Source organism: Pelophylax lessonae (genome assembly GCF_965119305.1).
Source record: "Pelophylax lessonae genome assembly, chromosome: 4".
Taxonomy (NCBI): domain Eukaryota; kingdom Metazoa; phylum Chordata; class Amphibia; order Anura; family Ranidae; genus Pelophylax; species Pelophylax lessonae.
Genome location: NC_138771.1, coordinates 66,366,796 through 66,390,874, shown reverse-complemented (window position 1 = coordinate 66,390,874; position 24,079 = coordinate 66,366,796). Strand labels below are relative to the sequence as shown.

General features: G+C 42.8%; 1 protein-coding gene across 1 annotated transcript in view; it reads right to left on the bottom strand.

Moving 5' to 3' along the window:
* EFL1 (elongation factor like GTPase 1) overlaps positions 1-24,079 on the bottom strand; it is a 669,975-nt gene that overhangs the window by 108,263 nt on the left and 537,633 nt on the right. The window contains exons 17-18 of the mRNA XM_082255636.1: positions 16,815-16,962; positions 3,550-4,538 (exon numbers count right to left, since the gene is read on the bottom strand). Of these exons, the coding sequence (XP_082111762.1) occupies positions 3,550-4,538; positions 16,815-16,962 (1,137 nt within the window). The remainder of the gene's footprint in view (positions 1-3,549; positions 4,539-16,814; positions 16,963-24,079) is intronic.

Here is a 24,079-nt window from a genome sequence, read left to right as displayed (position 1 = left end):
CGATCTTGTACCCTGACTTTATGACTTCGCAAACCCATTTGTCCGGGATTCTGGAAAGCCATGGATCCGGGAACCGGCGAAGACGTCCCCCCACCCCAGTTATGGGTGGGGGCGCACCTTCAGGCTTTGGAAGGTTTATCTTCAGGTCTGGAGGGGGCGGGCTTTTGCTTGCCCGACCAACGACCCCTGACGCCTCCTGTAGGAACCTTGGAGGACTTAGTTTTTTCACCCGCTGGACGAAAAAACCTCTTGTGAGCAGAAAAAGAAGGCCCTCGTCTTTGACGAGTTCCTCTACCTTTAAAATTTTGCGGTAAAAAGGTGCTTTTTCCACCGGTGAGATCCTTAATGATCTCATCTAAGTTGGCTCCAAATAGACGTTCTCCTGAAAAGGGGATATTAGCCAATGCTTTTTTGGAACCTTGGTCGGCTATCCAACCTTTTAGCCACAGTGTACGCCTGAGAACCACTGCTGAGACTGATGCTCGCGCCATTAATGGAGTGGCGTCTAACGCCGCATCACATACAAACTGTAACCCTTGTATCATTTGTTCCAACAAATCTGATACCGCCTGAGGGACTTCTTCTAAGTCCCGGCGTAACCACTTGGTCCATTCAGTTACAGCCTGCGAAACCAGACCAATAGCAATTATTGGCCTTAAAGCTGATCCAATCAAGGAAAACATGGTGCGAGACATAGCTTCTATCTTGCGATCCACTGGATCTTTAAAAGACGGAGCGTCTTCTAAAGGAATAACCGTGGCTTTATTCAATCTAGCAATTGGTGAATCCACCACAGGTGGTTCTGTCCATTTCTTAATCAGGGTTTCCTCAAACGGATAACGCCTGTCAATGCGTTTGGAAATATTAAAAGTGCGTTTTGGCAGACGCCATTCTTCATCGATTGGATTGCCAAAACATTTGGGCAATGGAAAAACCTTTGCCACTTTGATGCGCTTTTTAGTCCCAAAGGGGATCTCAGTTTCAGCTATTTCTGATGGAATACCCTGTAACCTTAAGGTCTCTTGAACAGATACAATGAGTGCGTTTACCAACGCTTCCTCTCGGGCTATGGCGGATGCCGAAACATCCTCCTCACTGTCTGAAGAGACAGGACCCGAGACACCAATACCAGATGAAGTACCTGCAACTGCAGAAATAGGCTCAGATTCTGAATCCGAGGTTTCAGATAATAAGGGGTTAGGCGGGGGTCGCTTTCTTGCGCCCTGTCCCTGACAAGCCACTTCCACCCGGGACACAAAAGTTTCCATAATGGCTGACAAAGATTCAATTGTCAATGGGGTGCTGGAGGATCCCGCAGACCCCTCGAGGGGATCCGGAGGAGATACATGAGTGGCAGGGTCCATGTTAATACAGGACACTTTTGCCAGCAATAAACAAAAAAAAACCTTTTTTTTTTTTTTTTTTTTTTTTTTTTTTTTTTTAATTTTTTTTTTTTTTTTTTTTATGTGTCTCCCCCTAGCGCAATAGCGCCCCTCAGAGTACCTGCTTCTCGATCCCACAGAGAGAGAGAGGGACCCCCAAGGCTCACCAACCGATGCAGTGCAGTTTCCAACAAACTGCAGCCAGCGTCTGTCTTTACAGACTGGAAGGAGCTGTTTGCTTTTTCCCGGGCAGAAGGCGTGGCTCCGCCCCCTGTGTACGCCTTCCGACGTTCCCAGCCCTCCACGAGGAAGCTGGGCTCACAAAACATGGCCGCCCCCATAGAAGAGACATAAGACTCCAAAAACATGGCGGCCGACGTGACCTGAGGACATACATGCATTCGGTCTACGGCAAAATGGCGGCGGACCGCCGATATCGTCTTCCCAGCACATCCACCTGCACTCTGCTGAGAGGTGACATATGGGTCTACAGAGATACACTGCACATAAGGTAGGATTATACCTCCTATGTTTGCTGTAATGTTACAGTCTGCTGGGTAGAGTGTTAGCTCTTGAACCAAGTCCACTTCCCACAAACACATGCTGTATTACAAGGGGGACTTGTAAGTGTCAGATATATACTGACCATATATGGAGGGGCCCATAATATATACTGCCTCATAATGAGGAAAAAAGGGAACGTTTACTCACCATACCGAACCGACAGGCACCCTCTCTTCATAATACCCTCTCCACCGAGGTGGGGGTTTGTGGACGCCTCGACTCTCTGGTCCTGGCGTCCAAGCGAGCTTTTAACTCGCAAAGTCAGTCCCTTTACTGGGACTCCGTCGCGGCCGACTCAGCGCACTGGTCTGCACGCGCTTTTAGGCAGAAACCGGGGTGACCACTGGATCTCACATCCAGCCCGTCGCCCGGCCCCGCATACTTACTTGAATATGTCGCGGCCGACCAAGCGCAGTGCCTGGTCTGCACGCGCTCGTAGGCCGGCTGGGGTGACCACTAGTGTCGCCCAGTCCGGCATTTTTGCTTGAAGATCTCACAGGAAAAAAACACTGGAGAAAAAACTACCTAAAAAATGTCTTTTTCTTTAAAGAAAAAAGTCTTGCCAGGACCAAAAGATCCCAGCAAGGAGCTTAGGTCCTTACTCCTGACTAGACAGAAAAAAAACTGATTCCCTGTAGCAGAGAGAGGGAGGATATACCCTCAGGGACTGCCCCCTAGGGTGGAGCCAGAACGTTTTGTCATTCTGCCTAGTCCTACTCCTGCGGAGACAACATAACCCCAGCTCTTGAGAATCAAGAAGACTACGTCTGTCAATGAGCGATAGAGAAAACTAGGTACCCGCTCCCCCCCCCAAAAAATGACATGCCAAATGTGGCGTGTCGGGGGGTCAGGACTCCCTAAAGCGGAAGTTCCACTTTTGGGTGGAACTCCGCTTTAACTTTAGTACTACTTTAGTGGAAAAGCAAACATATACCGTACCGTACCGAACCGTTCCAACACTATACCATGCGGTACCGCAGTGGAAAATCAAACCGGGCCAAGCAGGGCCGAGTAGAGCCGAGCCGGTACTAGCCGGTACTTGCAGTGGAAAAGTGCCATATGTTCCTTCTGTTGCCCAGGACTACATTTCCCATGAGGCATTGCTCCTCACACATTCACAAGTTCTCTGTCATCTACTGACATGTATGGATGGTTTACTGAGCTGTATGTGTGTTGCACTGTATTTTCTGATATGTAAACAAATAATGCATTCTGTATGCAGGACAACTAATCGGCTGACCGATTAATCGATTACAAAAATAGTTGACAACTATTTTCATAATCGATTAGTTGACGATTATAATCGATTAGTTGTTTCAGCCCTAAACTTAAGGGAGCAATGGGAGGGGACCCAGGACTACAACATATCCTATTTGTGGCCAGCCAGCTTGCCTAGGAAATGAAAAAAGGTATTGCTTCACTTTAAGTACATTTTCGTTTTACATACATGCTCTGGTCCCATTGTGTACTTTAAAGCGGGGTATGCCTGTACAATACAGTTACAATCTGGTGATGGCAACCAAATTAATTGCCATTTTCTGTAATAAAAACATCATTGTTACAAGACATTTTCAGAGTTTCTGGAAGAACAATTTGCACTTACCCAAGACTTCTGCTGTGGCCATAATTTCACAGGTGTACATTGCAGCCATAAGCCTTTGGGGTTGGACTTGGAAAGCGTAACGACACGCTTCCTTCATTGTGGCAATTAACTGTCCAGAAAATGGCCCATAACAACCTGAAAGCAGCACATCTCCTTTCTGTTTATTAGACTTGTCTAGAGCTTTCAAACCTTCCTGGTGCTCTTCTAAGATGTCTTTTCCATCAGTGGATTTTCTTGCAGCATCCTTAGTAGAGCCAACATTTGAAGTTTCTTCAGCCTCTGTTAGCATTACTTCTTCTGAGACTTGCCTTTCTAAAATCAAAGATTTACAAAGATCGAGTCCCTCCACAATGAAACAGACACCCATAAGAGGTTCTTCACACATGGGTCCAGCAAGGGTTGCAAGCTGAAATCCACTAACGATGCTGTTATCAACGTTCCGATGTATACCTTGTTTGAACACTTTATCAAGACATTGCCAGACAGATGGAATGTCATAACCTTTAATGTGATTTAACAAAATATTTGGCCCACAGTGCCGTGGACCAAATGACCAGATCTGGTTGACGGCATTTCTCCACCTTCTGCCCTGTAAATGCTGCTCCAGCTGACCTTTGAATTCTTGAATTCTGATTATTGTTGTATCATTTACATCAGCATTACTGCCTTCAATCAAAGCCAAGTTAACCTGCTCAATGGTGCGAATCAAGTCACTGTTTTTCTCTAGTAGCTGGGTGACCTCTTCTGGAAGTGGCATTGCTCTGACACTAAGAGTGGCCAGTTTATTTGGTGTGGTTACAGTCACAAAGCCATCAGCATCAATCTGGACTCCCACATGCCCCTTACTTGGCTCGTCTTTTTGGTGTATAATGGCCACCTTTTGTTGCTTTCCAATTTCTTCATTTACCATGTCGAGTTTTGGTGGCCTTATTATAGTTTCCCGAAAAGGAATAATTGGGGCTGATGCGCTTATCTCAATTTTGGCAAACCTACATGCAATACAAAAAAAGTTAAAAAAATTAGCAGCAAGGAAAACCAGAAAACCTATTATATACTATTCTTCCTCACAAATAAACACCTAACCATACATTCTTATGTCTTATGGTTATTTAGGGCCTATTTACACTATGTACAGTTACCTGAATTTTTCCTTTTGGATAAGCGCAGATAACAGCAATGACACAAGGAAAATAATAGTTATCTGTGTGTCATGTTCACACCAGAATGCAGTGTTTCACTATGTTCAGGAGCCCTGTGATATTAAGCAACATGTTTGCATAGTATTGCTAATCTGCAGAGATGTATAGTAACTAAGTAGAACTACTTCACTACTGTACTTAAATACCGAAAGGCGGTATCTGTACTTTCCTAGAGTAGAATTTTTTTCTCCTACTTCCACTTTTACTTCACTACATTTTTCGATGATTTCAATACTTCTACTCTGATATTTTTTTTTTGTGCTGCATAGTTACTCGTTACTATTATAAAAATTACCACTGCCAGAACAGTAGATGGCAGGTTTCATGAAGCTCAAAACATGTATTATCAGCGCATATGAAAATAAATGCTACTGTATGTATAAATAAAAGCTGCATTTGAAATAATAAAAAACAATATGATGTTCAAACTTTTGACTTCTTTCTTTAATAACTACATAGCACAGTACTTGTACTTTTACTTTCAGTACTTGAGTAGCAATTTTTTTTCAAAACTACTGGTACTTTTACTTTCAGTACTTGAGTAGCAACATTTTTTAAAAAAACTACTTGCAATACTTAAGTACAAAAAATGTTGAATACTTTAGTACTTCTACTCAAGTCACTTTTTGCTTGAGCACTTCCACTCAAGTCACTTTCTGATCGAGCACTTGTACTTTTACTCAAGTATGGGTTTTGAGTACTTTATACAACTCTGCTAATCTGGATGGCGCACCATGCTGCTGTACAGTGGCATTGATGAAATGTCCCTTTATGCACTTCACATAAAGGTAAAAAAAGAAAAAGGGAGCTGCACAATGCGATAAATTGCACATCACACTGCCCAATGCCACATGGAACTGACAGGGAGCCATCCTGGAGGGAATTTCCTTTTGATAAGCTTCCTTTGACCCCCAACGGGGTCCAACAGTTCTGGTGAGTAGAGTCCCAGAAGGGGATCGAGACGTCTGGCACTTTGGAGCACTTCAGCACTTATTTGCAATATCACCAGCACCTTTTCATTTGCACAATATATTGGACTATTCAGCACTATTTGCATTTTTCCAATTTAATTGCACTATATATTGAACTATTTCAGCAATATAGGCACTTTATTGAAGTATTGCACGGAATTGTGTATTTCATCGCATTATTTTGCACTATATTAGTCCCTTAGTGATTTTCACTTTATCATATTTATTCTAGTATTTATGTACCTTTCAATTTGCAAACGCTGTGGTTTTTACCAAATGAATAGATCGCAAAATACAAAAAAGTGCAATTTGCCAATTTAGATAAGATATACATTTTATATGAATCATAAAGTGTCCATAAATTCATCTCCTTATAAAAGTGACATGTGCACTGAAATTCATATACCTAATAAAGTGTTCCATGCAAAAGAAATTTCCAGTGCAAAGTTCATGTGCAAGACAAAATTCATTTAACTAGTGCTTTATTGCTCTGAACCGCAGCCCTGAATAGGCAGCGAGAGCTCCCGGAGTTAACTTTCCAAGTTAACAGCAGGTGATTGGTTGGTAGGGGGTCCTAGCAGCCAATCACCTGCTCGTTAACCTATAAAATTAACTCCAGCAGCACCCGCTGTCTATTCAGTGCTGCTGTTTCTCTCTCTCTTGTTCTGCCTCAGTGCCTCCTGCTTCGATCTACTGTGTTAGTGAGCGGAGGAGGCAGTCCGGCGGCCAGCCCTAGGTGTCACCCCTCAGGCGGGACACTGCCGTCGGGACTAATGCTTGGCTGGGTCACTGGGCAGGTGGGGCCCCCCCGAGCAAGTGGGGCCCCCGGGCAACTTCCCAGTGTGCCCATGCAGTAAGACAGCCCTGGGACCATTCAGAAAAGTGCAGCGTGTCTTGCACATGCAAAGTAGGAAACCGGCTGTGAAGCTAGAGGGCTTTAATGCCAGTTTCTCTTACCTAAGATGCCCGACGCCTGCACCCAACGAATCGGTCTTAGGTGCCGACATCGCTGGATCCCTGGACAGGTAAGTGTCCTAATATTAAAGTCAGCAGCCACAGTATTTGTAGCTGCTGACTTTTACTTTTTTGGGGGGAGACTGGAGCTCCTCATATGAATTTGAATGCATGAGGCACTTTATTCCAGATTTGAATTTGAGTGCACAGGTTACTTTTTTAAGGAGATGAATTTATGGACACTGGACACTTTATGAATATGAATTTATATTTTATCTAATTTGGCACATTGTATTTTGAGATTTATTCATTTTTGGTGTGCATCATATATTAGACAGGTAAAGCACATTCACTAATATATTTTGTACGCTTTAGGATAAACCTTGTAAAAAAGAGAGCAATGTTGCACACTATTTTAAAGCGGGCGGTGAGCAACTTGGATTTGGACATCATGCAGATGTTGGCTCTCCTTACAAGTTAATGAGCTGAGTGTTTCACATCATGGAACGATGTGACTGTAAAAAAAAAAAAAAAAAAAACTGAGTAGGAAAAGTTTTCCAGGATTTAAGAACCTGCAATTGGCAGAGCATGTAGCTCCCTGAAAGCAGGAGACCTGTACTATTTTATGTTGTGTGAGCTCTTTGAGAAGAACAGCAGCATTTAAGAAAGAAGACGTATTCATCTGGCAAAAAGACGCATCCCTGAAAAGGGAAGCAAGATTTGGCTGTTAGTTACCAAGTGAACTGTTAATGTGCTTTCCATGTATGGGGAAAATAAAAAGGGAAACAAAAAACCCATGCAGGAAAAACATTAACAGGCTGCAACACAATGTCTAAGTATAGAAGTCAGGCTGTAGAAGAGAACGGACACCTGTGGGGAAGGTGGTAAAGAACAAATTTCCTTCCTAGCATGGTGCAGCAAAATGTCTCCAGTACATACAAGTGCCTTTATTATTAATCCTGAAATGTGCCTGCTACAAAGCCATTACATCATCAGGGTATGGCTGCATATATGTATACACCATCCCTCGCCCTCTGATCCTGAGGCCTACAATTAGCTAAACGCTGGAGGAAGCCATGTTATTAAAGTGCCTGCACATGCTCATTTGTGTTTGACTGCAATAACCATTCATATGGAAAAACATACCAGATTTCTCCAGGCGTGCATATATTATTTAGCATCCCAGCAACACAGACATTTTATAAGTATTTTAATAAGTACAGATGTCAGAAAATAATCTTTGTATCGCTGCTATATTAAGATGTTTGGGACGGTGTCATATAAGTAGAGTCAGCCCATCAGACTGACAGCTGTTGAAGGACCACTAGACAAAAATATAGTTATTTTATGTGAAAGCATTCACAAATATGCACATGGAGTTTGTGTGTGTATATATATAAATATATTTTTTATATATATATATATATATATATATATATACATACATACATCACATCAGTGGCCATGGGCAACCAAGGCTCATTGATGCACATGGAGACCGAAGACTGGTCTGTGTGGTCCGATCCAATAAAAGAGCTACTGAAGCTCTAATTGTTGAAAAAGCTAATGCTGGTTTCAACAGAAAGGTGTCAGAATGCACAATGCATTGCAGTTTGTTCTGTATGGGGCTGAGTAGCTGCAGACTTGTCAGGGTGCCCATGCCGACCCGTGTCCACAGCCAAAAGTGCCTACACTGGGCAAGTGAGCATCAAAATTGGACTACAGAGCAATAGAAGAAGGTGGCCCAAGTCTGATGAATTACATTTTCGTTTACATCATGAGGACGACCGGGTGCATGGGCTTTGCTTACCTGGGGAAGAGATGCCAACAGGATGTAGAATGGGAAGAAGGCAAGCTGGCAGAGGCAGTGTGAAGCTTTGGGCAGTATTCTGCTGGGAAACCTTGGGTCCTGCCATTCACATAGATATTACTTTGAAGTCCATGCCTCAATGGGCTAGGGCTGTTTTGGTGGCAAAAGGGGGACCTACCCAATCTCAGGTGGGTGGTCATAATCGTATGGCTGATCGGTGTAAATGTATGTGCAAGTCTTTTCTGTGTTTTCATTGGCTATAAGGACAAGTAAACGTCAGCCTAGTGTGCTAAGCGATAACTATTATAAGATGTCTACCAGACTCCAACATACAGATGCGATTATAAAATAACGTGTAAAGAAATGTTGTGTAATCTAAAATATCTTCAGTACATATAATTTCTTTACACACACACACACACACATATATATATATATATATTTAATGGCTTACTATGCTCATGGGAGGTACAATTTGGCTATATATTAAAGGACAAGGATTAGCCACAGCCTGCTCTAGAAGATAAATAGTAGTATATTATTTAGTATATCACTACAAAAGAACTACAGGAAAAAACTGCTTTAAAGAACCATCAAGATGGAACCTGTAGTTCCTCAACAGCTGGAAGACATAGTTTGGCCAAGTCTGCGTTAGACTAAAACAATATACAAGCCATTTGGATAATGCCTAACTGATGACTTCCATCCATCCTAAGTCATTCCATGCCCATTATAACAAGTTTTAGGGAGACATATGGTGATCTGGTACTTGGAATAGGGAGCTGGATGCCGGCTGTTCTGTCACAAGGGACAATAATTACTCACAATCAACAGCTTTTCTAACTGTGATCCAACTACAATACAGTAATATACATCTGTCCTTGTCTTGCTTTGGCACAATAATGGAATTAAGTCAGTCTAATTTATAGTTTATCTGCTAATATATGCACTGCCAGTTGAGATATATGGCAAATGTATACAACACATGGCACCACAATGATCTTGTACTAGATCAGTCTTGTGCTCTACTGTCAGCTCCTGGATGCCGATCAGAAATACCAGTCTCTCGTATTATTACAGTTATGTACAATGACTTAAAAAAGAGTTCTATGTAACATTGTATAGGAGTTTTCATAGCAAGTGTAAAATATGAAACTTGTTGGAATAGAAGTCTCAGAACTTTTTTAATAATTAATGTTTTGGAAATTAACCTTACCAAGAAAAGGCCATAATAATGAAATATAAACCACACTAGGGGTCTGCAGTTCTATGTATGAGAAGAGATGGTCCATCTGTGTTTAGTGTACACCTGGAGATTGCTAAGTCCTAAGAAAACATTGGGTCAGATCAGACTACGGAAGCTGTCACTGCACAACCTGTCTTGTGTGGATGTAATGATCTATTAAAAGATATCTAACTCAAAGACAATATATTTCATATATTACAGCTTAGCAGTACTTAGATGTGGTGACTGCATTATTTTTCTTTAGGCTAATTACATTTTCAGCAAGTACAGAAGTCACTGGTTGATCTTGCCAGAAAATAAAGTCACCTGGTCTCTTCCAATTAACTGAAAATAAAGCAAAAGCCTTCTATTACTTGTGTAAACTATTAGTCTTATCAATCCACTATACAATAGAGATGAACAAAATCAACTCCAAAACAATATACTCAAAGAGGCGCTGGGAACCGCCAGGGCAGTAAGAGGAAGGAAAATTCTAAATAAGCTTCGGCCAGGTGGCTGCTTTACAACAAGGCCTACCCTGGCAGGTACCCAACAGCTGCCCAAAACACAAAAATACTGAAAGCAATGCCAGACCAAAATCGTATAAAAGAGTCTAAGACAACCCCCATTGATGATAAAAAGAGGTCCATTGCTGCACAGCTACTGCTGTCAGGTTGTTCCTCTGGTTCAATACTGGTTCTAATTTGGATCTGTGAAGTTACTAGTTTCCCTAAGCACATCCGGGTTTTGTCCTTTGTTGGACCTTGGTGAGGGGAGAATAGCATTGGCTGTTTTTTGTAACTTTTTTTTTATATCAACAATTGGCATTGTGTTAGGGCTCTTTCACATGAAGCGGACCGCATTGCGATCCGCTCCGGCACTTTTTTTTTTTTTTCACGGAGCGGATGACACTTGTGTCATTCGCTCCGTATGTCCGCATATCATCCCATCCATTTGCGGATGATATACGGACATAATGTAAGTCTATGGGCATTGCGAATGTCAGCGGATGACACCGCTGACATCCGATTTTGCTTCCTTTCCGTTTTTTGAACGGAGGAAAAAAATGGATTTTTGTAAAATCTTACCGTAAAATCCTTTTCTCTTAGCTCATCGACAGACGTAGTCCTCGGTGATACACCACCTTCGGGTTATGTTACCTCCGCAGGAGCAGGACTAGACAGGAAATTAAAAAGCTCTGGCCACACCCTAGGGGCAGTCCCAGAGGGTATATCCTCTCTCTCTCTGCCTCAGCAAATCAGTTATGTGAAAAAGCAGTGCTTAGAGAATTTAACCCAACCCAACTCCAAAACAGAGGGGCGGGGACTACGTCTGTCGATGAGCTAAGAGAAAAGGATTTTACGGTAAGATTTTACAAAAATCAATTTTTCTCTAGCGCTCATCGACAGACGTAGTCCTCGGTGATACACCACCTTCGGGACGTCCCAGAGCAGTATCACAACTGAGGGGTGGGAAAATGGAAATCAATCCCAATCTAGAAGGCCCAACCGGTGCCAACTAGAAGTTTACAATGCTCATCCTTAATGATGAGACTCAACCAAAAAAAGAGAAAACAATTTTTTTTTTTTTTTTCAAACAGAAAAAAACCCTCGAGGTAGACCACCGGTCTCCTCAAATTGCGGCCTGCAAAACCTTGCGGCCAAATGAGGCATCCGCCGATGCCGTCACATCAATTTTATAGAATTTTGTAAAGGTATGTACCGACGACCAGGTGGCCGCCTTACATACCTGGACCACTGACGCCTGATGGCGAAAGGCCCAGGAAGTACTGAGCGCTCGAGTGGAGTGCGCCTTAACAGGGAACGGAGGATTCCGACCCTTAATAGAATAAGCCTGTACCACCGTTTGTCTAATCCATTTGGCAACGGTCGCGGCAGATGCAGGCAAACCCTTTCTGGGGCCATCCGTGATCACAAAAAGTGAATCCGTCTTACGGAATGATTCCGTAGCTTTCAGGTATACCCTGATTGCCCGAACCACATCTAAGGAATGCAACGCATGTTCCCGATGATGCTTGGGCTGAGGACACAAGGAAGGTAGTACAATATCTTCATTCAGATGAAAATCTGAAACCACCTTGGGAAGAAAAGATGGCTTAGGATGAAGTACTACCTTATCCCTATGAATCACTAGATATGGTGACTGGCATGATAATGCAGCCAGTTCTGACACCCTGCGAGCAGAAGTAATAGCCACCAAGAAGGCCACCTTCTGGGATAGAGTAAGCAAGGGAATCTCCCTGATGTTTTCAAAGGGAGGTTTCTGTAGAACCGACAAAACCAAATTAAGATCCCAGGGCGGTAAGGGCGCGCGGACTGGAGGAGCCAGGTGCCGCACCCCCTGGATGAAATTCCGCACCAAGGATTTGGTAGCTAAAGGCTTCTGAAAGAAGATTGCTAATGCTGAAACTTGACCCTTGATGGTGCTCAAGGCTAGCTTCTGCTCAACCCCTTGTTGCAAAAAGGCCAATATTCGAGTCACCGAATAGGTACGTGGAGGAAATCCTAAAGATTCGCACCACGCAATATAAGTCTTCCATGTGTGATAATAGACTTTGCTGGAAGTCGCTTTCCTTGCTTTAATAAGGGTAGGAATGACTGAAGTAGACAAACCTCTGTCCTTCAGTACTTGGGTCTCAATGGCCAGGCCATTAAAACCAGCGACTGTAAAGCACGAAGGTAAATTGGTCCTTGAGACCACAGACACTCCCTGAGACGAAGTTCCCACGGAACGTCTGCGACTAACATGTCCAAGTCGGCCAGGCCGGCTTGAGGAGGCCAGCCTAGAATTTCTAGGACCACTGGCGCTGATTGGATCTGAACCAGGCGTCCCTAGAGGTATCTGGCCCCGACCATCCGAGAAAGTCTGGTCGTTTTCTGTTCCCACACATTTATCAGATACCTGATTGCTATCAGGAAGGGTGATCTTTTCTGGTTGAACCTCAGGGACCGAAGTCACCCGACTAGAGGCTACTTGGCCTATCTGGTCAACCAGATCCGATTCCTGTGAGGTATCGGGACTAATCTTAGGAAAAGGTAAAGGAAAAGATCTTTTCAGGGAACGGTAACTACCGCTTCCTGTGGTACTTAAATGTTGGAAGGGAAGAATCGCACCGGTAGTAGTGGTTGATGCTCGATCTAATGTCCTGAATACCGGTGAAAACGTCCCCCCACCCTGAAACCGGGTGGGGGCGCACCTTCAGGCTGTGTACTCCTTTGCTTCGGGTTTGGCTGGGTTGGTCCCCTTCTTGAACCCTCCTGGAGGAGTCTTGCCTTTCCCGCTAGTACCAGCCGGGCGCCCTTTATGGGCGGTAAAGAAAGGTCCTCGCTTGTTGCGAGGTCCCTTAGCTTTTGCAGCCTGTGGCAAAAAAGTGCTCTTGCCCCCAGTGGCATCCTTAATGATTTCATCTAGGTTGGCTCCAAATAGACGATTCCCCTGAAAGGGGAGATTGGTCAAGGTCTTTTTGGAACCTAGGTCAGCTGACCAGCATTTTAACCACAGCACACGTCTGAGGATCACTGCTAACTTAGATGCATGCCCTAATAGGGGAGTAGTGTCCAAGGCTGCGTCACAGATAAACCGTAGCCCTTGTATGATCTGTTCCATCAAATCAGATGTCTCCTGGGGAATATCTTTTCCCCTAAGATCTTGGCGTACCATTTTCGCCCATTCCGTAAGTGTCTGGGAAACTAGACCAATAACGATTACTGGTCTAAATGCTGACCCTATCAGAGAAAAGATAGTGCGGGACTCTGCTTCTATCTTTCGATCCACCGGATCCTTAAAGGACGAAGTGTCCTCCACTGGAATAACCGTGGCTTTATTCAGCCTGGAAATAGGCGGATCCACGACTGGTGGTACCGTCCATTTCTTAATGATGGATTCCTCAAACGGATAGCGTCTAGCAATACGCTTGGAAATAGTAAAGGTACGTTTAGAATGCTCCCATTCTCCTTTAATCTGATTACCAAAACATTTAGGTACAGGAAAAGCCTTCGCCGTCTTGATGGGCTTATTAGTCCCAAAAGGCCTCTCTGTTTCAGTTGCCTCTGCCGGTAAAGCCTCAAGTTTTAAGGTTTCTTGCACTGCCACAACTAGTGCGTCCACCAATGCTTCTTCCTGAATTATAGCAAGAGAAGAAGCGTCCTCCTCACTGTCTGAGGGGGCTTTACCTGGGATAACAGCCCTTGCAGAGGAACCTGCAACTGCCGTGACCATCTCTGAATCTGAGTCAGAGGTGTCAGATGGTATAGGGGTAGGCGGGGGTCGCTTCCTAGACCCCCGTCCCTGACAGGCCGCCTCCACCCGAGCCACCATAGACTCCAAAATTGCTGTAAATGACTCTATACTCTGTGCACCGGCGGGTCCCGAGGCCCCCTCGAGGGAAACAGGTGGGGGAATATGTGTGGCAGGGTCCATAATAACTCCAGTTACTTCCTGGATAATATAATTCAAAAGTAAAGAAAAAAACTTTTTTTTTTTTTTTTTCTGACCCCCAGCGCCACAAAAAGCCCCTTAGTGTTACCTGCTTAGGGATCCCTATCGATCGAGAGAGAGAGAGAGATAGACCCCCAGGCTCACCACTTGATGCTCAGAGTTAAACTGCAACAGCTTACAGCGCTGTCTTGACAAACAGGAAGTCTCTTGGCTGGCTGCCCAGGAAGAAAGGAGGCGGCTCCGCCCCTCTGCACGCCTTCCGGCGCCTCCCCCAAGCTCCACGAGGTGTAGGATCACTTCAAACATGGCCGCCCCCATGCTGGAGACACGAGGCTACGCCAAAATGGCGGCTCGTGCGATCCAGCAAAAAAAATGGCGGCGGCCTAAACTGAATAGCGGTGTGCTGCAGGGCACACAACACTCTCTCTGCATGGGGATATGGCGTGGTTGGCGGTACCGGCCCTGGCGGACCGCGTGGCCGTTTGGGAGGCCTGCTATTAGCTGGAGATCTGATTTGGAAGGCAGTCTACATGTCCGTGGCTTCTGACTGGTAGGTAGCCTATACTTAATCCATAAGATTCCCAGAATGCCACAGATTACATCTTTAAAACATGTATACAATAGATTGTTAGCTCCCAAGCCAAGCCTCCTGGCTTTTGCACACATAAATCACACTCAAAGTAGGAGGATTTGTGACATGTTATAGGATAGAAAGGACTCTTTCTTACCATACAGAGAGGGGCCCGCGTTCACCACAAAACCCGTCAGGGAAAAAGGGGGAACATACTACTCACCATACCGGAACCAGGCGGGCACCAACTCCTGACAGTACCCCTCTCCACCGGGGCGGGAGGGCTGTCGACCGATACGGACGCCGTGACTCATGGTCTTTGGCGTTTCGGCGAGACGTTTAACTCGCGTGGACAGTCCTTTAATGGGACTTTGTCGCGGCCGACCCAGCGCGGAGCTATGGCCTGCACGCGCTCGTAGGCTGAACTGGGGTGACCACCGGATCTCAACATCCAGCCCGTCGCCCAGTTCAGCTTTCTTGCTTGAAGATCTCACAGGAACACTGGAGAAAAAAGCTGTCTAAAAAAAAATCCTTTAAGAAAAAATTCTTGCCAGGACCTAAGATCCCAGCAAGGTGTCTAGGTCCTTACTCCTAACTAGACAGAAAATAACTGATTTGCTGAGGCAGAGAGAGAGAGGATATACCCTCTGGGACTGCCCCTAGGGTGTGGCCAGAGCTTTTTAATTTCCTGTCTAGTCCTGCTCCTGCGGAGGTAACATAACCCGAAGGTGGTGTATCACCGAGGACTACGTCTGTCGATGAGCGCTAGAGAAATAGGGTTCTGTGCCGTTCCAAAAAACGGAACAGAACTGAAAGGAAGAAAATCGGATTTCAGCGGATGGTATTCCGCTGACATCCGCAGTGCCATTCACTTTCATTATGTCCGCAAATCATCCGCAAAAAAATAGGATGATTTGCGGACATACGGAGCGCCCGTGTGAAAGGGCCCTTAGACTCTTTTATCTGACATTGGTCTGACATTCCTTTCTGTATGTTTGTGTAAAAACAAGTAAACAATTACATGGGGAAAACCATGGCTCCCTCCATAGATTCAGCTGAAAAATGAGCGTTGCCACAAAGGGAAAGGAAGTGTGTCATTTGCAGGATTAGCAGGTGAAAATAAAAGGAAAATAGCCTGAATAAACGAATGCAGTCACCACATTAAAGTACTGAGATATACATATATACACACATACTGATCTATATATATATATATATGTGCACATTTCTGTTTTTGGATTTAGGTATGGCTTATAGCAATGGTCTTCATATCAACAGACCTTCATTGAGCTTGAAAATGTAAGGCCCTATATCAAGTAGATTTGCAGCCAAAGTTTCACTCTTTGTACCCAAGTTTTAGGTTTAGAATGTGTTTTTTTTATCTAGAATTTTGAAAAATAAATAGATAAAATAAAATCTGAAAGTAATAATAACCTAATTTACAGCCCAGCACAAATTATTTGAAGTAAATAATTGTTTTTAATGATATCGGAGTAGAAATAAGAACAGCATATGTGAGACTCGGTGTAGCTGAATTTATGGGCTCAATAGAATTAAAGATCAATTTAAAGAACATTTTATGGATTGTACATCATTTTAAGTCTTCATAGAATTCTGCTTGAATAACAAGCCAAGTCCTAAAAATTTCAGCATTGAGTGAGAAAAATATCATTAAAGAACAGAAAGGAAGGCTTAAAGAACAACCATCTGTATCGATAATGCAGTATTAGATACATATATAGATAAATACAGAGTTTTATTACGACTACATCGCTTTTTAATTGGAAAATCCATCGTCCACGGAGCATGTAGCTATAAATGAAGCAATCCCATTCAGTGACAAGTAATGAGAGGTAGCCTGCCAAAAAGAGCTCACGATGGATGCAAGGGCAGAGAAGAGGCAGCACTCGCCAGCAGCACATCATTTTATAGCCATTAATAAATGTACTTAAGGGCCAAAGGATGCTGAAAGATTTTTGGATGAGAAACTCCAGCTAACTAAATGGCATAAATCAGTGCCTGGTCAAAGACAACTACAATATGTTTACAGAAAAATACATATATTGTTTTTCCCAACCTTTCTCTTAAGTCATCCAGACAGCGCTGCAAGTGAACCTCTCCAGCTGTAATAAGTACATGTTCTCCTGTCTCCTGGATCAGAACTTCAACACAGGGATCTGCTTGATTTAAAAGCTTCATTCCTTTCACCAACTGTGGCATCTCACCTAGTCAAAAGAAAACAAAAAAACACATACATATATTAAGGGAAAACAGGCATCTGTAAGCAATATTTGTATGCAACAAGTGAAAAATCCTTAAAGGTTTCATGGCTTAAAAAAAAAAAAAAAAAAAAAAAAAAAAAATTATATATATATATATATATATATATATATATATATATATATTTTTTTTTTTAATTCAATCTGTTTTTATTGAAATTACAGCAATAAGTAGGACACAAAAACGGAAAAGGGTGATAAAAGGATAAAGCAGCTACACAGATTGAGTTGAACATCAAAAGTGAAATATTGTTTCATAATAAGCATACATTGATGACCAACATATTCAAACATGAGAATCCCCTAGAGTCCTAGTTTACCATTGACCAATGTAGGTTTCATAAACAGCAACCGCCTCATTGATATTATGAAGGAGGTGGGGGGAACATTATGCAGTTTATACATCAGGGATCCAAGATCTTTGATCGTCATGAAGACCCCAAAATACTAATGGTGACAAATGTAAATGTGTAGCATGTGAAGGGATGGAGGAAGGGTAGGGTGGTCAGGGTCATAACAAGAGAGAGACCGCCACCAATCACCCATAGATGTTCAAGGAAGAAAATTGTCCTTAAAAAAAAAAGTATATTCCTGTATTTTAGTATAGAAGCTCATGCTAGGGCCTTGAAATCCAGGTGGAGGACCAATGGGGAGATTTACTAAAACTGATGCACACAGAATCTGGTGCAGCTGTGCATAGTAACCAATCAGCTTCTAGGTTTTAGGCTCCATTCACATCTAGGCGTTTTTGGGCGATTTTCTGCTCTAAGCCTCAGCTCTAAAAACGCCCAACAAGACAAACCCCAATCATTTTAATGGCCCCTGTTTAAAGGGTAACTCCACTTTTGTGGGGGAAAAAAATAGCAAATAAAGAAAAAACAATATAGCGTATACAATTGCGCCACAAATCATATTGCAATTGAATGATATTAAAAATGACCTTTCCTTTTCAATCTGCAGCTGTTGTATTTTTCTGAAAATGCATTATGGCTACCTGGAGTTGTTCTGTACACAGAGTGTATACTGACCACACCCCAGAAACATCATTTCCTGCTTGTGTGATTGGCTCATAGATTTTCCCAGAAGTCTGCACTAAGATACAAGTCAGATTTATGGCATCCCCTGCAACAAAAATCAAATTTTTGGTGAGATACTCTTAATAGGAACACGTCTAAAGGGATGCAGGCCCAGCAGATTTCCTCATTAAAGCTCTGCAGCTGCCACAGCTGACAGATAATTATGAAACCACTCCCATTTGACCCACTCAGCCCAGAGGCACCAAGGAACAATGATTTCTTTAGAATAACAAAAGGTAGGAATCTGCAACAAAGTTTGTTAAAATCCTTGCAATGTACAGAGATCACCCAGAGGGGAATGTTTTTTTTCTCAACAAAAGTGGAATTACACTTTAAACAAAATGCCCGCCGCTCAAAAAATTACATGAGGTTTCTTTTTTGGCAGATTACACGCGTTTTTATTTTTTTTCATTGGTCACTTGTCAACCTAAAAACTCCTGCACAAAAACGCCTAAAATGCCTGAAAAACGCCTGCAAAACACCTGTAAGTGCTGGTTCATATATATGCGATGCGAGGACCCTGCAAATCCACTGCGGGTTCCCGCATCGCATTAAAATCGCAGGCAGTTCATGCAACATATGTGAATGGCTGGGGGTGTCAATACAAAGATAACGATCACTTCGCATATCACAGTGCGAACTGTCAGTTCAGACATGAACTGATCGCATGGTGGTTCACACCTCTGCTGCAGACCCAAAAAAGGGTCCTGTGCGTGTTCTGTCCCAATGCAATGCCAATTCAGCCATACAATCTGTATGGCTGAATTTGCATCGCACAGACATCGCATGTGATTTTCAGAGCAGTGCACTACGAATCACATGCGATGTCTGTCATCGCATATATGTGAACCGGGGCTAAAAATAGCAAGGCCTAGATGTGAACGTAGCCTAATTGTCCAAGCCTAACTGAACAAGTTAGAAGTTAGATTGGTCAGTATGTGCAGCAGCAGCAGATTCTGTGTGCACCAGTTTTAGAAAATCTCCCCATGGAGCCCATTTGAAAACTACCAAATATTAATGTGCTGTAGATAAGGAAGCCTGACAGAGAGTAGTACCGTACAGCACATGCAGAGATAGAATACAGACCCCTTACCTAAGGTAAGGTGAATTAAAAATGAGAGGCTGTCTTTACACCGGCAGTCTATTTTAGGCATTTTGTCACAACAATAGAAGCTATTTGGACTATGCATAGTGGCTAAGTGTTTAGCACTCTTGCCAACAACACTGTTCCCTGACTTAATCCTAGCAGGCATATTTTCCTAATAGAATTTGTTTTCCTTGTGTTTATGTAGGTTTTTCTGTGTGTTCTGATTTCTTCCCACAATCCAAAAGCATACTGGCAGGTTACTGGGCTCCCCCAAATCCGACTCTATTGGGAACTAGGACATTGAGCTCTATCCGGGGAGGCAAGACTGTAAAGTACTGCGTTACAAGTTGGCATTATATAAATAAGGAAATAGTCTAAAAAAAGTGAATGAACATTTACCAAATTTCACTACTGTTGAACCTCTCTCCGTAGTGAATCTTTCCATTCATGCATTCCAGTCCTAAAAGGATTGCAAATATTTGTACGGTGCATGGTAATAAGTGGCTTTAGGGAAAATAATTAAAAGCAGGCTTAGTGTATCCAGTGAGTATAAGAAGCATTTACCACAGCTTGAGATCATAAAACCTTTGGCAACAATGAACCCTGATATCCTAAGGAAGCTCTAGTGCAGAAACAGGGACAGTAGGTGTAGCAATGGCAGCTGGGTGTAGAAGAGGCAAAATAATCACAGTACAATCCCTCCTTCACCACAAACTGCACTTGGCCAACTCCACATAGTCTTCCCTCATTTTGAGGTGCAACTCAATTTTCCGATTTTTTGTTCAATAAATTTTTATTGAGAAAAAGAAGTAGCAAAACAGTAACAGTAATAAGTCAACAACAAGATAGGTTAGATATACTCCAAGTCCAACAGTAATATAATAAACCGTCAACAGTTACAGCATGTTAGTTCAAATACGTATCTTGAAAACACAAGAGAATTATGTTGGGAGGGTCAAAGACCCACATGGAATACAATATGGCAGTAAAAGGGAAAATGGAACATCAAAAACCAAGAAGAACAATAAGATTAAAAGATAGAAAGATAAGGAGAAGAAATAGAAAAGTAATGGGGAGGAAAGGGCAAGGTAGGGCAAGATAAAAGGGGGGTACAAGGTGTAGGCGTCCGACTCCCGAGGCTGTCTCATGTGTGGTCATGAGAGAGGACAAAATATTTTGGTTTTGGGTAGGACTTTTTTTTACAGGAACTTTTTGCTTTTCATCTATTGTTGGAAAGGTTTCTATTTTTTATGTGAAAAATACTGGCTTTAAAAGCTCTTTCATATTAATAACACTGGCAACAGGTCCCATTTTTGCCACCTTTATTGGTAGAATACTGGCCAGGCTGCTCTTAATTTATCAACTGCTTCATGTGCTCCAACTTGGAGACCCTCAAATATAAGTTAGGACCACGCTTTACAGAGCAGCCTTGGCGAGGCAGTGCGGTTTCCACATATATTTGCAGATGTGTGTCACTTAACCTTCTACTTTTAACGTAAAGTGTTAGAGCCGGTTCACACTGGGGCGACACGACTCCTTACTACTTCAGGGGCGACTTGTGCATTACAATGCACCATGACTTTGGAGCGACTTGCAGGGACTTCACATAATGGAAGTCTATGCAAGTCGCTCCGAGGTCGCCCTAAAGTAGTACAGGACCCATTTTCTAAGTCGGAGCGACTTATGTCGCTCCTATTAGAACGGGTCCTGTAGCGGTCAATGGACCACGACGGTGCGCGACTTGTCAGGCTGACAAGTCGCGCTAATGTGAACAGGCTTAGACAGTACCGTTTTGTTTGGTTTGCAAACAAAACAGTACTGTTTGTTTTTGCTGTATAATGCCCTTCCATGTGCACCTTATAAAAGCTAGTTAAAAAATGTTGTGGTTGCCATTCTTGTATAGACTGGTCAGGTGGCACCCCCAAAGCACAGAGAGATGTTCCATCATTAGGTCAAGAATTGAGAAAAATCCCAGGGACCTTTTCGAGGGGCAGCAGTAAATATTTGTTTTAAAGTGTATGCATCCAATGTGTTTTTTTGTAGGTTTGTATACAAAATGGAAGGTTTAAAACGCCTGTCAGTTTATTTTTTTAGGGAGTTTTCCCTTCACTTCCTGTCCTGGAAATGTAACCGAAAGCGGGAAATCTCTAGAAAGTGAGGGGAGCTCTCTCTTTAACAGTGGTCACCTGAAAAGTTGTCCCCATTGGAAGAATTAGGGATTCAAGTAACAAATGTATTATGGACTTTCTCATGCCCCATGCACACAATTTTGTTTTCACATCTTCATTACAGAATAGTAAAAAACAATGTGACATACAAAGTCATAATAGAAAATAAAGAAAAGCAAAATTGCACCTTGCCGGATTATTAATAGCGATTCCTTCAAAAGCATGAGATTTTTAAATAGCGTGCCGTGTACGAAAAGTACTGAGAAAGTCTATAATGCATTTGTTATTTGAATGCCTAAGTCAAAAGGTGGTGATACCTCCCCCTTTAGAGCACATGTCAAACACAAGGCTGAAGGCTGAATCTGGCCATCCAGGCTATTTCACGTGGCCCTCTTGCCTCTCCTGAAGCTGGGGTAACCATCACGTTGTCGCCCCTACCTTGTCTCAGCAGTCAGCGGCAGAGAGGAGGACCGAACTCCTTAGCCAGATCCTGAGATTCTTTGTGCAGCCATGAAGAGGCTTGTATCTGCCCCCCACCGATCAAGAGCAGAGGGGAGGTCAGAACTTCTCCTAAAGATTCTGGGTCCCTCACCCCCTTTTCTCCACCTCCCTGGGTCTCAGCATTCAGCAGACTCTGGCAGCTGACTCCAGCCCTCCACTGATCCTCCCCCAGACCCTGCACTTTCTGTTTCTTAGTTCTGCCCCAGCACAAGGTAAGGGGGTGCACTATGAAGTAAGGGAGGGGACTCTTGACTTCTGAAAGTGGACAGTGGGGTGGGGGGCTGTTGACATATGATGTAAGGGGGGGATGGTGCTCTGGACATTTAGTCTCACAGATACAACTGGCCCTTTGGGCAGCCATAATGTTGATGCGGCCTATGATGAAAATGAGTTTGACACCTCTGCTTTAGAGGTATATTCTTTGCCACTGATCCCATTTTCTCTACCCATTGAAAGAATTACCCCTTGGTTCAGTGACATCCCTTTTTGCCCTGGTGACAGTGGTACCCAGGACTACAGAGCAACCCTGGGAATACACAGATGCTAAAAAAAAAAAGATAATGTTTTGGCTATGCATGCACTTTAAGCCAATGATGTCAAACTTTATAAGGTATTCATCACCTTATTACAGTATTCAGAAAAAAAATGTGCAATTAGGATAGTGCAGTACTAGCTGTAGTTACTACTAGTCAGAATCTACCTTACACAGTGAATTCAGTAAAGAAAGTACTACCTTGTTGCTATGGGCAATGCAGTTCGCTGCTTACACTGTCTATGGAATAAAGCTTGACTGCCCAATGGAAATATGGAAATAAGAGTACTTAAATGTTACTTGCTCTGCACAGTTTTATCACGAACCCCGGCTGTACACATGAAAGCATTCTCCACAACAAGGAATAAAATGCACCACAATTGCCCAGTCTAAGGACTGTTTTGGTTCTCGATTATAATTACCTGATATTCTGTTTTGAAACTCAGATCCTTCCATTTTTGATTTACACTGATGTGTGTATATTGTGTCTTACATAAAAGCTGTTACAAATAAATAGCACACGGAAAGCCAACAAGTAATTGTAAGTGGATCAAGCTGGCTCGGACGTGACTGTGGTGAATACTACTTAGCAGGTATTAAGTATTCTTGGTTTATATTCACCACAGAAGTCAATAGCTTTGTTTCTTGAAGGGGAAATGAAGTCACAGTGGATAAAGAGAGCCACTTGAAGAAACTGCAATCCGAGCAATATCAAAAGCTCACGGAACGAACGGCAGGAATGAGGTGGATGGTCTGCACTAAAATGTAAATGCTAAGTGGATGGAAAAAATGTGCTGTGCACTTCATTTTTCTTTTTTACTGAAGACGACATGATCATCTTTAGCATGAAGTTCCAGGGCTGTCATTAATTCATTAAAATTCCTGGATAAGGCTAACTTTATATACCTTAGGAACATACTGCATGCATGCTACCGGAAAACATATTCACATTTGAGGAGAAGTTATGTCATGTGTCTCATATGATTGTATTAACCACTTCTGGACCTGAAGGATTTGCCCCCTTACTGACCAGGCCATATTTTGTGATATAGCACTACGTTCCTTTAATGGACAATTGTGCAGTTGTGCGATGCTGTACCTAAATAAAATTGATGTGCTTTTTTTCCCCCCACAAATAGAGCTTTCTTTTGGTGGTATTTAATTACCTGTGCGATTTTTATCTTTTGTGCTATAAAGAAAAAAAGCGACAATTCCGAAAAAAAAAAAAAAAATATTTTTCACATTCTGCTATATGACATTCCCAAAAAAAAAAAAAAAAAAATTAAAAATCAAAATTTTTTAACATTTTAGGCCAATTTATTTTCTGCTACATATTTTTAGTAAAAAAAAGAAAATCGCAATAAGCGTATTTTGGTTGGTTTGCTCAAAAGTTATCGAGTCTACTAACTACGGGAAAGATTTTTGTCATTTTTATAGTTTTTTTATTGCTTTTTTTTACTAGTAATGGCAGAGATCTGCGATTTTTTGTGTTCCTATATAGAAGGATCACAGGGGCTTTGTGGTCATTCCAGGTAGAAGAATAGTCAGCTGTGTTTATAACAGCCGACCGTTCTTCTCTCTCAGCGGGGAGCGATCGCGGGTGTCAGGCGGCAATCGGAGCAGCCTGCCCCGCTGACGAGCGAAGGCGCGCCGCCGTATACCTATAAAGTATCCCTATATAGTATAACTGCAGCAGGCA